The 15,578-nt window shown below is 34.8% G+C and overlaps 1 protein-coding gene across 4 annotated transcripts in view; it reads left to right on the top strand.

The window, feature by feature from the left end:
* LOC106876586 (sulfotransferase 1B1) overlaps positions 1-15,578 on the top strand; it is a 37,550-nt gene that overhangs the window by 14,288 nt on the left and 7,684 nt on the right. For all 4 annotated transcript variants that reach the window (XM_014925194.2, XM_014925192.2, XM_014925198.2 and 1 more), the window contains 4 exons: positions 6,314-6,499; positions 10,680-11,003; positions 13,318-13,421; positions 15,264-15,426. In XM_014925194.2, the coding sequence (XP_014780680.1) occupies positions 6,334-6,499; positions 10,680-11,003; positions 13,318-13,421; positions 15,264-15,426 (757 nt within the window). In that variant the 5' untranslated portion in view covers positions 6,314-6,333. The remainder of the gene's footprint in view (positions 1-6,313; positions 6,500-10,679; positions 11,004-13,317; positions 13,422-15,263; positions 15,427-15,578) is intronic.

Raw genomic sequence — 15,578 nt, 5'->3', positions numbered from 1 at the left:
GGATGCCATAGAAACCATGCCTTCCTAACTCCAACCACTCCAAGAGTGTAATGGATGCTTTTATGTGCCACCGGTACAGGTGCCATTTGTGTGACACCAGTATCTGTGATTTTACTTTGCTTGATGGGCCTTCTTCTCAATGCCAAAGGTCTCGGTCATTTGTTATTGTCTCCATGAGGCCCAACACTCAAAAGGTGCTTTTTATATGCTACTGGCACAGGTGCCAGTTATGTGATACTAGTATTGGCCATGACTATGATTTCACTAGGCTTGATGGGTCTTCTCAAGCACAGCATATCACCAAAGGTCTTGGTCACTAGCCATTGCCTCCTTGAGACCCACACTTCAAAGATCATGCTTCACCACCTTGTCCCATATCTTCCTGGGTCTACCTTTAACCACAGGTTCCCTCCACAGTTAGGGTTCAGCACTTCTTTACTCAGCTGTACTCATCCATATGCATCACATGACCATACTAGTGCAGTCATCTCTCTTGCATACCACATCTGATGCCTCTTGCGCACAACTTTTCTCTCAAGATGCTTACTTTCTGTTGTACATGCACACTGACATTGCACATCCAGTGAAGCATACTGGCTTCATTTCTTTCAAGCCTACACATGTCCTCAGCTGTCACAGGTATATATTGAAATATTTTTTTATTTTAGAATAGTTTGCAGCACTTATTTACAGTGCTTTACAATAGTCTATAGTAACTTTGTAATTAGGGTAATAGAATGAGCATGAATTCAACTTAAATTTATGAAAATACTATTCAAAATGAATAAAGTTTTGTCTTGTTTTTTTGTAAATACCCTTACAAGTAATATGGTTTTCACTAACTAGTCATGAATTTAATTGAATTGTATAGTCTTGGGCCAAAATCAAAAATGAATTCCTTTAAATCTAATTTTTATTTATAAATTTATCATTTTAATCAGGTGAAACTTTACCTGTGAAAAGAGATGATTTCATCACTGTAAAGACCAATTCACTCTCAATTTTTTGTAATATAAGCTAAAAGAAAAAAGAGACTATAACACTCCCAAAAACTGTTACTACAGTATGAAAACTGATAAGAAGTGAGATCCTGAAACTGCTAAGGCTGCATAAATTCTGCAAAGAAAAGCACCAAACCTTCCTTCTGCACAGCATGAATTATTTTAAGTTACTCCTTACACATGGTCCACATTGCCCTACTGTCTCCTTACACACAATCCACATTTCTCTATTCTATCCTTATACAAGGTTTACATTGCTCTACTCCTTGCTCACACAAGGTCCACATTACTTTACTACCTACATACACAAGGTCCACATTGCTCTGCTCCCTCTACGTGTCACAATATGCAACTCAACTAGCATCAATGTATTCATCAATGAAAAATAAGAGAGTTTGTGTTCTATCAACAACTGGTATTTGAAATATTCACCAACATCCACTCCTGTGGCACCAACATACCAATATTGCATGTCCTACAGGAGATGAGAGATTTATCAATATCTGTAACAAGTCCCTAAACATCAAACCTTACTGAGTTATTTTTTAAAATACTCTACACACATCTCAGTACAGCTTATCCCAGTTCAGATGTATCAGGATTACTATTTCATGATTTCGTAACACTTTCTCTTCTCCCTTAACACTTTCTCCCTTATTAAACCTCAGGTTCTGTCAAATTTTATTTACACATCACAAACACATCTATGTTAGGACATACCAAAGTTGTAATTTACTACAATCACACAGAAAGATCCCTTGTGAATGTTGAGTGAATATAAACAATTTTCGCAATGTTATATGACATTATAGTGCTACTATATACACCCCTATACACAGTGTTTTCTTCATAGCACAAAGCATGCTAGTCGAGCAATACACCAAATCTGCATCAAGTAATGAATAAGTCAACAGTTCCAGACACCTTACCTATCATATAATTGAAATTAGTGCAAAACCCAAAGGAAAGACACATCTGGTCTTCTATAAAAGTTTATATAAATATTAGTACATGGAAAAAGTTTATATAAATACTAGCTGAATAGCCCATCATTGCCAGGCAGTTTTTACAATAGAATGTCTTATATAAATTTTTGTTTATTCCATGTCAGACCATGCCCTCCCCAACAGTTAGGCCTCTTGATCAGGACAGATTTGTGCAATTTTTCGCTAAAAATCTTCTTTAAGGATTTTTTTCCTTTTAAAATTATTTACATGTCTGTTCAACTGTTTCACATGACTTTATTCATTAAAACTTCAGTAGTCCTTATAACTTTGGTCATCATAATGCTTTGCTTTCATTTGTTTAATAAAAATTCCTCCTAATGATTTTGCTTTCATTTTGTGAAAATCATGTAGAAAATGCTAGCTTCCAAATCCTGTTTTCTGATTAGGTAAAATTGATTAAACTTTAAACCTCAGTATCATTTTTCTGGAACAAATAAATTGCAAAATCGGATTTAATGTGGAAAATTATTTCAAATTACCAAATTTGAAAATTTTGATGTAATTTTAAAATCTCACAATATGTGACAGCAACAGAGAAGATCCTACAAAAGGAGGGAGACAAACAGTTGTAGGACATGACACACACTCACACACACACATTTACAAACGTACACAGGTAATCACAAGTTTAAAATGGTGTATAGTAGACATGTATGTATGTATATGTATGTGTGTCTGTGTGTGAGTGTTTCTTTGCGATGGACATAAGAAAAACCACCTAACCCCTCTCTCCTTAAAGCTACATATTCCTCATACTCACCTTTGTGTGTGTATGCTGTATCTATGTATTTACGAAGGTATGTATGCAGCATTGCGTGTATATGACAGCTGTATTAACATTATTACCCCTTTGTCACTTACATAATGCTGTTCTCACCGTCCCTGATATAACTCACCCTCACTCTGCTACTGGGTTTCCCTCTGACTAATGCTTTTTGCACCCTTCTCATTTTATCATATAATTCGCCCAGCTCCCTGTTTATTGAAATCCAATTAGCCTATTATTGAACTGGATGTTAGTGCAACATGTATGCAAAGTTTTGTGAATATTGCTTTGCTGGTTTAGGCAAACAGAAAGAAATTGCCATTTATATATAAGATTAGAACAGGGAAAAGTTGTAGAGGCAGCAGTTATAACCCTTGAAAGAAAGATTCTTTGTAAATGCTAATTGTTTTATGGAACATTTAAAAATGTGTGTGTGTGTGAGACGAGGTTATTGGAATTAATTCATCCTCAACTTTGTACTGATGTATGAAAAAGAACGTAAGTACAGAGAGTAATATTAATAAATGAATGATAAAAATAGTAGTCACTTAAACACATAATTTTATTACAGCTAATGAACTTTGTACCCAGAATTGAGTGCCAGTGCGACAGTATATAACATTGTCAGAACCTCAACATGAACTGTTTCTCCATTGAGGAAAGTGGTTAAGTATGTAGTTGCACTCATATAGACACACAAATACATATAAATTACTCAGTCCTAGATACACATATATGTACATGCACACGTGTCTGTAAATACACACATATATAATGCACAAATCTATGCATACATACGAGCATGTACGTAGTTATTTACAGATTTTTTTTTTAATTGCATTCTGTCAGTTATAACAATGGTAGTTCCAGTTGATCCAATCAATGGCACAGCCTACTTGTAAAATTAATACAGAAGCAGTTGAGCACTCTACAGACACACATACCTTTAATATAGTTCTGAAAGAGATTCAGGATGTGACAAAGCTGACCTTTTGAAATGCAGATACTGCTCATATTTTAGCCAGCTGAGTAGACTGGAGTAATATGAAGTAAGGAGTCTTGCTCAAAGGCACGACACACTGCTGAGTATCGAACTCACGATCATGATCCCATTGCCTTAACCTCTAAACCATGTGCCTTTACTATACACAGAGGAAGAGAGAGATTCATTATTAGTGACTGAAGCAGTATTAGTTCAAAATAGCATTCTGTAAATCTTACTTAATGCAGATATACTGTAGAAAGCCTCATAATTGCAGTATTCATCTTGAGACAGCATCTCGTAAAATTGTGTAAGGTTAAAAAGTACATAAGCATATCAGTAACAAGCATAAAATGTCTAGCAGCAGTGGTGGTATTACTAATCCAGAGTTTACTTCCTTGAACATCATCAGTATCATCCAGTTACAAGTAGATAATTACTACTGATGACAAGGGTATCTAGATTATCAGCTAATAAGAAAATGTTTAATGATATGCCTGGTATTATGAGGCCCTCAATAGTAGTGACTATCAGTACAAAATTAATTATATACCTAATGACAGTACCCACAAACCTGATGAGCATTCATATACTAATACTAGAAATAAATCAATGCAGATCTCGTTTTCACATAGTCAAGTTAACTGGATTGGTAAAGATTTGATTGTGTGTACAATTTATTGGATGCTAATGATTGTCATTTTCATTGGATATGATTATAGAGAGCCCATTTTTCATCATTTGTGATGATTCTTCCCAAGAAAGGTTTGGTAGCAAGCCTGTTCTTCATTGACAAGCAGAAACAACTCTTTTATTTAGCTGAGAAGCAGTAAGATGATGAGGGATCCACTCACCCAAGTTCAGACAATTTTCCTAGTTTATGAAGATACTTTATGACCAAAGTGTAACTTGAATTAATCTGTTTTGCTAATTCTCATGCACATTGTTTGGATTTCCTTCGGCTACAGTTTTCAGAAGTTCAATATTAACAGAACTTAGTCTTCCAGATTGAAAAGAGTCTACAAGAAAATAATTTCCTGATGAAACTGGCCAAACCCTTGTTCGCATGTCTAGACACTTAAGCCATTTCCATAGACAGGACAAATATTTCTTTTCACTTCCGTTGCCAATGGGGCCTTTTTTGATGCATGCACCATGCAGTATCTGATATGGGTCTGATCTAAACTATTTTTCAAAGGGTGAAGTTAATACAGATGTAAACATTATGGTATAAAGTAATCTGTAAAGAAAAAAAAACATTTGAATGTAAAAATAAATGCTTATTTAGCATAAATATTGAAAAAGGTACTCCTCAAAGCAATCAAATGATCATGTCAATAATGCATAGGATTTCCTTTCCAACATAAGAAGACTGACAAGTAAGGTTCATTTAATAAGCCTATGAAACATTTTTTCCTTTTCTTTTTTACATCATACAATTCATTGTGCAATGCCAAATATGCAGCTCATTAAATCTTGGTCTATCAGAGAGAGCATATCCACAAACATCATTTGTACACATTAACCTTTGGTCATTGATTCTGTGCTGATTAGTTGATTGCAAGGACACTTTTTAATTAGCTTGTAAACCATCTTTGGTGTGAAAATAAAACATTACTTACTCCTTGTGTGTGTGTGTATGCTGATTATCAACCCAGTTTTGCTGCTTCCCTTTCCATTTTTGTTGTCATTTCTTGTAATGTTGGGCAATTTTCTGCCAGTAGGGCAATGTCATCCATGGCTTGAGAAACAGCGGTCAAAAAATGAAGGTAAAGCAAGTTGAGAAACAAGTAGGAAGTGTACAAGTGAAAGTTAGACAAGAACCAGTTGAAGAAGTTACAAGCTTCACATATCTAGGAAGCATAGTGACAAGCAACAGCAAAGCACAGACAGCTGAAAACTGGCAAGACAGTGGCAGTTTTTAGAAGACTAACAACACTTTGGTGTAGCAAAACATAAGTATAGAGCTGAAGATTCATCTGTACAAAACAGCAATACTGCCAATAGTGATCTATGCAACTGAGACCTGGAAGATGACAGCAAAAATCACCCATCAGCTCAATGTATTTCATCAGCAGTGCCCCAGAAAGATCCTAAGAATCACTTATCAATACAGTGACAAATGAAGCCATTCTCCAAGCACCAAGGACAAGGCCCCTGCATGCAACTGCAACTGAAATTCGAATGAAAATGGCTGGACACATACTAAGACTGCTAGAGGAAAGGTTTGCTAAAACAGCCATGGACTAGATGCCACTGGAAGGTGAGAGAAAAAGAGGCTGGCCAAAAAAGACATGGCATAGTACCTTCAAAGAAGACCTATGCAGACTGAACATCACCTGAGAAGAGCATACCAATTGACCAGAGATGGAGATAATTGGGGATCACTGACTGCCCGATGTGCCACTCAAAGGCACCAACGAACCTAAGAAGAATATACATACACACACACACACACACACATATGTGTGTACATACATATGTATATGTGTATGTATACACATGTACGCACACATACATATATTTGACTCATATATGAAATATTGTATTTTCACAGAGATTCCATAGAGTTACAACATGCCTGAAGTTTACCATAAAGATCCTGCCGGATGTCAAATACTCAGCTATGATTACAATGGATTTTTGCTGCCGTCATTTCCAAATATTCAAGAAAATATGGACAGACTTCCAGATATGCCAGTAAGAGATGATGATGTTTTTCTTCTAGGCTATTTTAAAGCTGGTATGTATTCTTTTATCACTACCATCATTCCCCAGTCATGCGTATGCTTATCTCTTAGTTCTCTTTTGTCTGCTATTATCTCAGCTCTCAGATCACTTCTTAAACATTTTTTTATAATACTTCTTTCAAAACTCCATTCCCATTGGGACTGACTTTGTGCTACATGGTTTCCTTTTCAACAAATAACAAACCTTTCCTGAATCTAAATGCACTTTATCTTCATTAACTTCATTAACTCTTTTACTGAAGCTTATTTTGTGGTAAATTTAATTTTTATATCTAATCTAAATGCAGATGCAGATAGATGAAATATTCAGTGTCATGAAGCACACATGTTTTCCCTTGAACACGTTTGCATTGATATCCCCTTGTGAAATTCATCCAGAATGCAAAGCCAAAAATGCAGCCCATTAAATCTTGGTCTATCAGATAGAGCATATCCACAAACAGCATTTGTACACATTAACTTTTGGTCATTGACTCTGTGCTGATCGGTTGATTGCAAGGACACTTTTTAATTAGCTTGTAAACTATCTATGGTATGACGTCTTACTAATTGCTTAAAAACACATTACTTACGCCTAGTATGTGTTTGTGTGTGTGTTAGTCCCTCTCACTACTGCATGACAACCAGTATTGGTTTGTTTACATTCCTGTAACTTAATGGTTTGGCAAAAGAGACCAATAGAATAAGTGCTGAATTTTAATAAAATTTCACATGTGTACCTTATGACTAAATGCTAAATATATATATATATATATATATATATATATATATATATATATATATATATATATATATATATGTAAATGTAAGATCCAGGGATTGAGATGTAGGAAGAAAGTTAGCTTCAAGGAATCTGTATTGAATATAAAAAAACAACTTTCAGGAACAATAGTGGTTTATTAAGATTGCGGACTTTTTTGTCTTTTCTCAAAGAACGATGAGCTGAAAAAAAGTTCTTTCTATATTCCTCGGTAGGCAACCAGCGTTGCCAAGCATGCAAAAAAAGAATACAAGAGTTACAGAATGGAGTATGAGAAATCTGGGCTACATATGTTTCATAGCAAGTGGAACCTCGAAAGCAGGAAAATCCAAGTGAGGTGTATACCACCAGCTACTCTTCAGGCCAAGGATATTGTGATTAGATTAAGGACTACATTGTCACAAGAAGGTACATGTTGAAGCAAAGATTCAATCAGTGTGTGGAGGGCACAGTATGTAAGGGGTATATAAATGAGGGGAGAAATAAGTAATAGAAGAAGGGAAGAAAGAAGAGAAAGAAAAATAAATATAAATAAATAAATAAAAAGTATAGGGAAGTGAGAGAAGGGAAAAATTGGATGAGGTAGTAGATAATATAGTAGTTTTAGCCTAATCACAGAATTCAATAGTGGGATTGGCATTTGAAGAGAAGAGAAATTGGAGGGGATAGGGTGGGGAAATATTTTTGGTCATTCTTGATTGAGTCATTGTTTTCAAAAGTATCTCTTTTTCTCTCCTCTTCTCTCTTTATATACACATTAACATGTTTGTGAATATATACATTAGAATTTTTTTAAATGATGTGTATGTATGTGTGTGTATGTTGTTTTGCTTGTTTAGAAGAGGAGAAAGGACGAAGGAATGGGGGGGAAAAGGAGAGAGTAGACAGTAGAAGAAAGCATGTCTACTCACTCCTCCTTCTTTCTCCTCTTCTAAACAAGCAAAATAAGGTAATCTTCAAGTTTAGGGCGATAAAAAAAATAAATAAAAATATTCAAGGGAAGTAACTGAACGTCTTACCAGTATTCTCCATACATCTCTGTTGAGAAATAAATCACACACATGATTTGATTGACGTTAGGGTTAGGGTGGTTAGGGTTAGGATTAGGGTTAGGGTGTGATTTATTTATAAACAGCTAGAAGAAAACGGATAATACTGGTAAGTCATTCAGTTATTTCCCTTGAAAATTTTTTTTTTTTATCCCCCTAAACTTGAAGATTACCCAAAATAATATATATACACACGCACACACACATATATATATCATTTTTTTAATTCTCCTGTTTTCTGAAAAAGGATTATTGTTAGTATTGGTGGTGGTAATCTTGATAGTTGTAGTGGAGATGTCTCTGTAGTCGTGGTCCTAGTATATACATATTCCTATTCTCAAACAATTCAGCTTTGATCAGAGTGAGAAAAGGATTTCACGGCAAGTTCTGATATAGTTGGAATCTACACCATTAGAAGCATATTTGTAGAAAATTTTATTTAAAGATATCCATTTTCCCGAAAGTTATGAAGAAACAAATTTGTTGGAGCACTCTTGTGTAAGCATACCCTATCTGTAAACAAAACCTTATGGTGAAATAGATAGTATGTAGATTCCTAGAAATAGGAGCCAATACACCACCAACGTGGCCTCCACCATTCCGTTTTTGAAAAATAGATGCACGGTTATCTGCAGAATGATCAAATTAATTGAAATGACATGAAAAACCAAAAATATTATCAATTTTCGTATGTGTATTTCGTGTGCAAGATTCTTGATGTGGATACGTGTGTTGAAAGAAATACAATTAAACCTTGGGAGAGGCATTATGCCGGTAATAAACACACGCACTGGTTCAGTCCTTTATTAATTTATATAGTTTTTTGTTAAATTATTTCATTGCACTCTTGCAATCTCTTCAGTAACTTGTCTCTCCACTTCCATTTATTAATTTTATTCAGTGTTTTCTGCAGTCAATGTACAAACAAATAAACAAACAAATTTTGCTGTTCATAAGGATAGCAGTATAATTATAAACAAGAAGAGTGCAGTAAGTCTTTTTAATACATTCATTTGCAATTGTTTCATCAGAATTTGATCTCATCAATCTTACTATATTATGCAATAATATTTGCAACTATTGATTCATCAGGTGCAATTGAAATGATGACCAAATCAGACTCATCAGGAATGCATATAAGTCATGTGCCTTTATATGTAATTATGATCAGTCTGATTTAGCATGTGCCATTCAATACCACTTGCAGAGTAATCAAGAGTTGTATATATTATTGCATAATATAGCAAGATTTATGAGATCAAGTTCAGATGAAACAATTGTAAATGAATGTATTAAAAAGGCTTGCTCATTCCATTCTTCTTGTTTGTAATTGTAAAATTTCTACAGATATTTGTTGATTTTCAGACAGGTGTTTGATAAAAACAAACACTCTCTAGATGATTGTCTTGTCTGGTAGCTGAGCTTAATAGGGTAAACTCCAGGGTTAATACCCAAATGAAATTATTTATATATATATATAGAATTAATAGTGAAGGGTTATGAATCTGGGCAAAATACTTCATAAGTTTTCTGTTGGCACACCAGGCTGACAATATTATTTAAATTAGTGAAGAACTCCAGGTAATCTTGTGGCAGGGTTCAAAGTTATAGTTCATCGCAATTCTATATTGTAAATATGTGGATGGGTTCTAGACAAATTGGTTTTTACACAGAGTGATATATAAGAAACAAATTAAAAATAATGGTCATTTCTGTTATAACCAGAAATGGCTCTGATGAAAGTAGCATTAATTTTCTTTGGTCTTTCAGTGTTCCTCAATTGATTAATAGACCAATTGAGTAAACCTACCAGTAATGTACCTATAATAACTACTGGAAACAGCTGAAAGCCAAATTTGCTCCAGCAAAGGAAAAATATGTAATGGCCATTATTTTTAACTTGTTTCTTATACACACACACATATATATTTACACACATACAGATACAGAAACACATATACATACAGAAACTGTGTGTGTGTGTATATGTGTATATATATATGTGTGTGTGTGTATATATATATATATATATATATACTCTCTTTTACTCTTTTACTTGTTTCAGTCATTTGACTGCGGCCATGCTGGAGCACCGCCTTTAGTCGAGCAAATCGACCCCAGGACTTATTCTTTGTAAGCCTAGTACTTATTTTATCGGTCTCTTTTTGCCGAACCGCTAAGTGACGGGGACATATATATATATATATGCTGACAGTTTCTGTATGTGTGTAAATATGTGAAAATGTTTGTATGTGTTTCCTCTTACAATTACACATGGTTCTTGTAGCTATTATGGTAATATACGAGTGTGGCATGAGTTAGTATTTTCATTCTACTTTTGAGATTTCAATTTTTCAAACATAGGTTGTCACTGGATGTGGGAAATCTGCGGAATGTTACTTAATGGTTCTGCTGAATATATCTCAGTTGTAAAGGATAGTGCAATGCTGGAATATTCAGGTCAAGACCAACTAGACAAACTTCCATCACCCAGAGTTCTAAACAATCACCTGCTCTTGCATCATTTACCAAAAGAGATATTTACCAAAAAATCTAAAATGATTTTCATGTCACGAAACCCACGTGATATTGCTGTTTCTGCCTACCACCATACATTCCAGCTGAACTCATTCTACCACTATGATGGAGACTGGAATGGATTCTTTGAAGTGTTTTTAGAAGGCAATTGTAAGTATAATCTTTTTCCTGGTCATTTTTGTGTTTCCTAAGATAAGCTGTATTTTGTTAATATTCATCCTCCTCATCTTCACCACCGTCACCATTACATCAATTCCTGTTCATATATTTGTTCTTCATTAATGATGACTGGGATAATTTCCTTAATTAGTTAATATCTTTAAAATACAGAATGGGACAGGAAACCTAATTTATTGTTCCATTCACAGTGGCAATTAATCCATCTCTCACAATTGTCGTGCTTCTGTCTACAGGCACATGATTGTAGCAGGTCCGTTTATTCAGACCATACTTGTCACTATCATCCACTTTCCAACAAATTTGCTGGAAATTAGTGCCACTCTCTCTATTCTCATTTTCCTTTTCAAGAGAAACTTGAAAAAGTTGATGAGGGTTTGGCCAAAGAAGGTGTCTGTCTTCAGCCCTTTCAATCTGATCCATCACACAACCTCTTTTGTCAAAGCCACAAGTCAGATAAACACTGCCTTTCCTTCTCTGTCAAAAGAAGACCTCACCATAAAAGATCCTCACAATGGACTCAGCTGAAAGTTAGATCCATCCTACATGTGACAGTAGGTGTCCATCATGACTCCACAAGTGAATAATGCTCAGACACTGGATTAAATGCAAATCAGTTTTGTTACTCTGTACACAACTCAGATAGGCCCAGTTGATGGCACTTCCATGCATGAAGAGTTTAATAATAATGATTTCTAATTTAGGAACAAGGACAGTAATTTTGACGTACAGAAAATAGTCTATACCATCAACACTAAACCTTGACTGGTACTTCATTTTATCTGTTCAGAGGGATGAAAGAAAAGTTCATCTTAACTGGATTTGAACTCAGAATGTAGAGTCAGAACAAATACCACAAAGCATATATTCCAATGCACTAATGATTCTTACCAGCTCACTGCCTTAAATGGTTTCTGATATAGGTAGAAGGCCAGCAGTTTCAAGGAGAGGAGGCTAGTCAATACCATCAACCCTAGTACTTGACTGGTACTTTATTTTATAGACTTTGGAAGGATGAAAAGCAAAGTCGACCCCAAGGGATTTGGACTCAGACTGTAAAAAACCAGAAGAAACACTGCAAAGCATTATTTTATGCTCTAATGAATCTGCCAGCTCATCACCAATGGTGGTGGTGGCGGTGGCGGTGGCAGTGGTGGTGGTAAGAGAAGGAGGAAGAAGATTTAAGTACAAACCCTGATATTTTTAGTGGTGGGGTTAGTTGTTACTGTCAATCCCAGAACTTAGACTGGTACTAATAATATATTTTTTACTTACTGTATGAGGTGGTATCAAAAAGTTCCTGGACTAGTTATGTTTAATAAAAAATAACTTATTTACCTAAGTTTTAACATCATTTCCTTCAAAATAGTCACCTTGTACAGCAATACACTGGTCCCAGTGTCCCTGCCACTTTTGGAATCCGGCCTGGAAGTTGTTTTCCGTAAGTGTATCAAGGATCTTCTACAATTCGCTCTTGATCTCAACAACAGTGTTAAAGCAGTGACCTTTGAGCTGCATTTTCATCTTGGGGAAACGATAAAAGTCCATAGGTACTAAATCTGGTGAATAGGGTGGGTGTGGAAGTGATAGGAGGAGCTTAGTGACAGAGTGTATTGTTGTCATGAAGAATCCAGATATTAGGATTGCCTGCACGGACTCATAGAACAGACCAACAACATCAGTAATGTCATTGATTGTCCTCCAACAATCCTCATGCACAAGCTGATGAATTTTCACCACATTTCCGATGGTGATGCTCATGGCAGGTGTTCCAGATTGCTCATCATCTTCCAAGGATGTTCTGTTTTCGAAGTCCCATACCACTCTAAACATTATGTAAAACCCATTGCCTTGTCATGTTCAATGTCTCTGTAGCAGACTTCCCAAGTTTAACACAAAATTTCACAATGGCCCTTTATTCCTGTCCATGACAAAATTGCAGACTACAGCATATATGTGATCACAAAAACACAAATTTCACAACTTGCAAAGTAAACACAGCGGTATTACTCAGCACACTGCCTCATGAAGGTCACTGCTAGATTTCACTGTGCACACAACTGTGTGCTGCCATCTGTTGGCATACTACAGAACTAGTCTAGGCACTTTTTGATACCACCTCATATTTTGTGTTATTTTCTTTTAAAATATATACATACATACACATATACATCCATCTTAATATCTACACAATTTAATATATACACATACATGTATATCCTCATGCGTATATGAATAACTACACATACAGTCACACTCACTGAAAATCCATGTTGTATTGTTTCAGTGAATTATGGCAACTGGTTTCAATATATGCTGCAGTGGGAGAAAGATATCAAAGACCATCCTGATCTACCCATATTGATAGTTAAATATGAAGATCTTAAAAAGGTGAAATATCTTGACTCATTCTTCTGTTTCATTAACCTTTGCATTTAAACTGGCACAAATATTCTACCTGTTTTATGTTCAAAGCAGCCAGGTCTGGTCTTTCCTACCTATTCTAAAAGTAAACCCTCACATCATTGAAGTCTAAAAGTCACAAGATAATGCATGGTTAAATTTGAAACAATATGCATAAATAATTGTTACATTTGACAGAGTAACAGAGTAATCTGAATGCTAAAAGGTTAAAAGATAAACTTAATTTTATTCTCTTTAATCATTATAACAAAGACTAACCTTCCATTTCTTCAATGCCAAAAAATAATACATACATATATTTATATTTCAGGATTGTCATTTTTATTTTCACCAAATGAACACACGCACTTTATACTTGTCCTTCACTACATAAAAGACATGGGTACAAACAGTACAGTAAGCAAACCCTTATATACACACACAAAACACACATACAAAACACTCACATATGCAAATGCATAGAAAGACAGAATGGACTAAACAGAACAGGAGGAGACACATGAGATGGAGAGTCACTGAAGAGATCACAGGATGTGTGATGAAAGATTTGAAACAAAGGACATTAAAATAAGAACAATTATAAAGCTAAAGTGAAGGACAAGTATATAGTGCGTGTGTTTATTTGGCAAAAAAAAAAAAATGACCAACCCAAGGTATAACGATATCTATTTCAACACACAATTTCACATATACATACAGGGTGTCCATAAATTACTTTTACAATTTGAAAAATTCAGAAGTAAAATGAAAAATAAAGATAACTCAGCAGAGTTTATTGACAAATAAAGTTTTATTAGAAACATCAGAACACTTCCACTTGGCTCCATTGAATCCAGTCTCACTGAGGCCAATTTTGCATTTTGACTTTCCAGGATTGGTAAAATAAAGTATTAATCTTATACTAGAATTAATATAATCAGCTAAACTTTCTCCTTAAATTTGGGGCCTTCTACCTATCTTGGAAACCAAGTAATATTATTGTTTCACGTCTATAGCAAATCTTTGCCCCTTTTTTTCACTCAACCTTGTGCAATATTTGTATCAATTCTCAAACCATTCAAACAACAAAACTGATTCAATTATTAGTAAGCCAGCCAGTGGGACATGGTTCAAACTGTACTGTTGTTACACGTTTTCTCCCCAAGTCACTTTGATATGTCTGGTAAAAACATTCAATGTGAAATTGATTAAAACATTTCTATTTGTTCCATGTGAGCTCAGAACCCTTTGATAAATTTTCTGCTGGTTCCATCTTGAGGTCTGGCATTGGTGGAGTACCTATAAATCTTACTTCCTATATTTGTATGCAATTAGACTCTTCGGAATTGTGCTGTGGAACAGACAATATCATGAAGGTTTTTCACACTTTTAATCTTCTTCTGATTTGTTGATAGCCATACAACACAGGTCTTCTAAAACCACAAAGTTTTACATTAAACACTTATATAATGATATGTCTCACTGCTATATTAAACTGGTTAACCCTTAAGCATTCAGATTACTCTGTCAATTATAATACTTATTTATTCATACTGTTTTAAATTACTCATGAATTATCTTGTATTAATCCTTGAATTATCTTGTAGCATGGAGATTTTGATGGGATAACAGTTAATTTTTTTGAATAATATTATAGGGTTGGTGCGAGAGGTCAGATCTGGCCAGTTTCAACATAAAATAGGTGTGATTTGAACAGATATGGCCTGTTTAAATCCAAAAGGGTTAAGCATTTATATCAAATTTATTCTTGCATTTTTCTGTATATTGCACAGTTGAAATAGTTTGTGTCTTTTTTCATACTTACTTTAGGATCCAGTCGGCAATGTGGCTAAAGTGTCCGAGTTTTTAGGTCTTCCTAAAAATGACCAACTTTTTAAAGATATTGCTGACAAATGTTCGTTTTCCAAAATGAGAGTAGCAAAACAAGCAGATTGCACCCTTAGAACTTCTGGAGAATCTCTTTATCGTAAAGGTACGGATCCTTTCATTTATGCTTTCTTTCATTTATTCTTTCCTTCACCATTTCAACCAGATTACGTCATTCGTTTTCATGATATTGCTTGTTGATAATAATGAGCAAGTGTGTGTGTATGTAATATATATATATATATATATATATATATA

This window comes from Octopus bimaculoides, chromosome 28 (assembly GCF_001194135.2).
Source record: "Octopus bimaculoides isolate UCB-OBI-ISO-001 chromosome 28, ASM119413v2, whole genome shotgun sequence".
NCBI classification, from domain to species: domain Eukaryota; kingdom Metazoa; phylum Mollusca; class Cephalopoda; order Octopoda; family Octopodidae; genus Octopus; species Octopus bimaculoides.
This window is presented reverse-complemented; position numbering and strand designations above follow the sequence as displayed.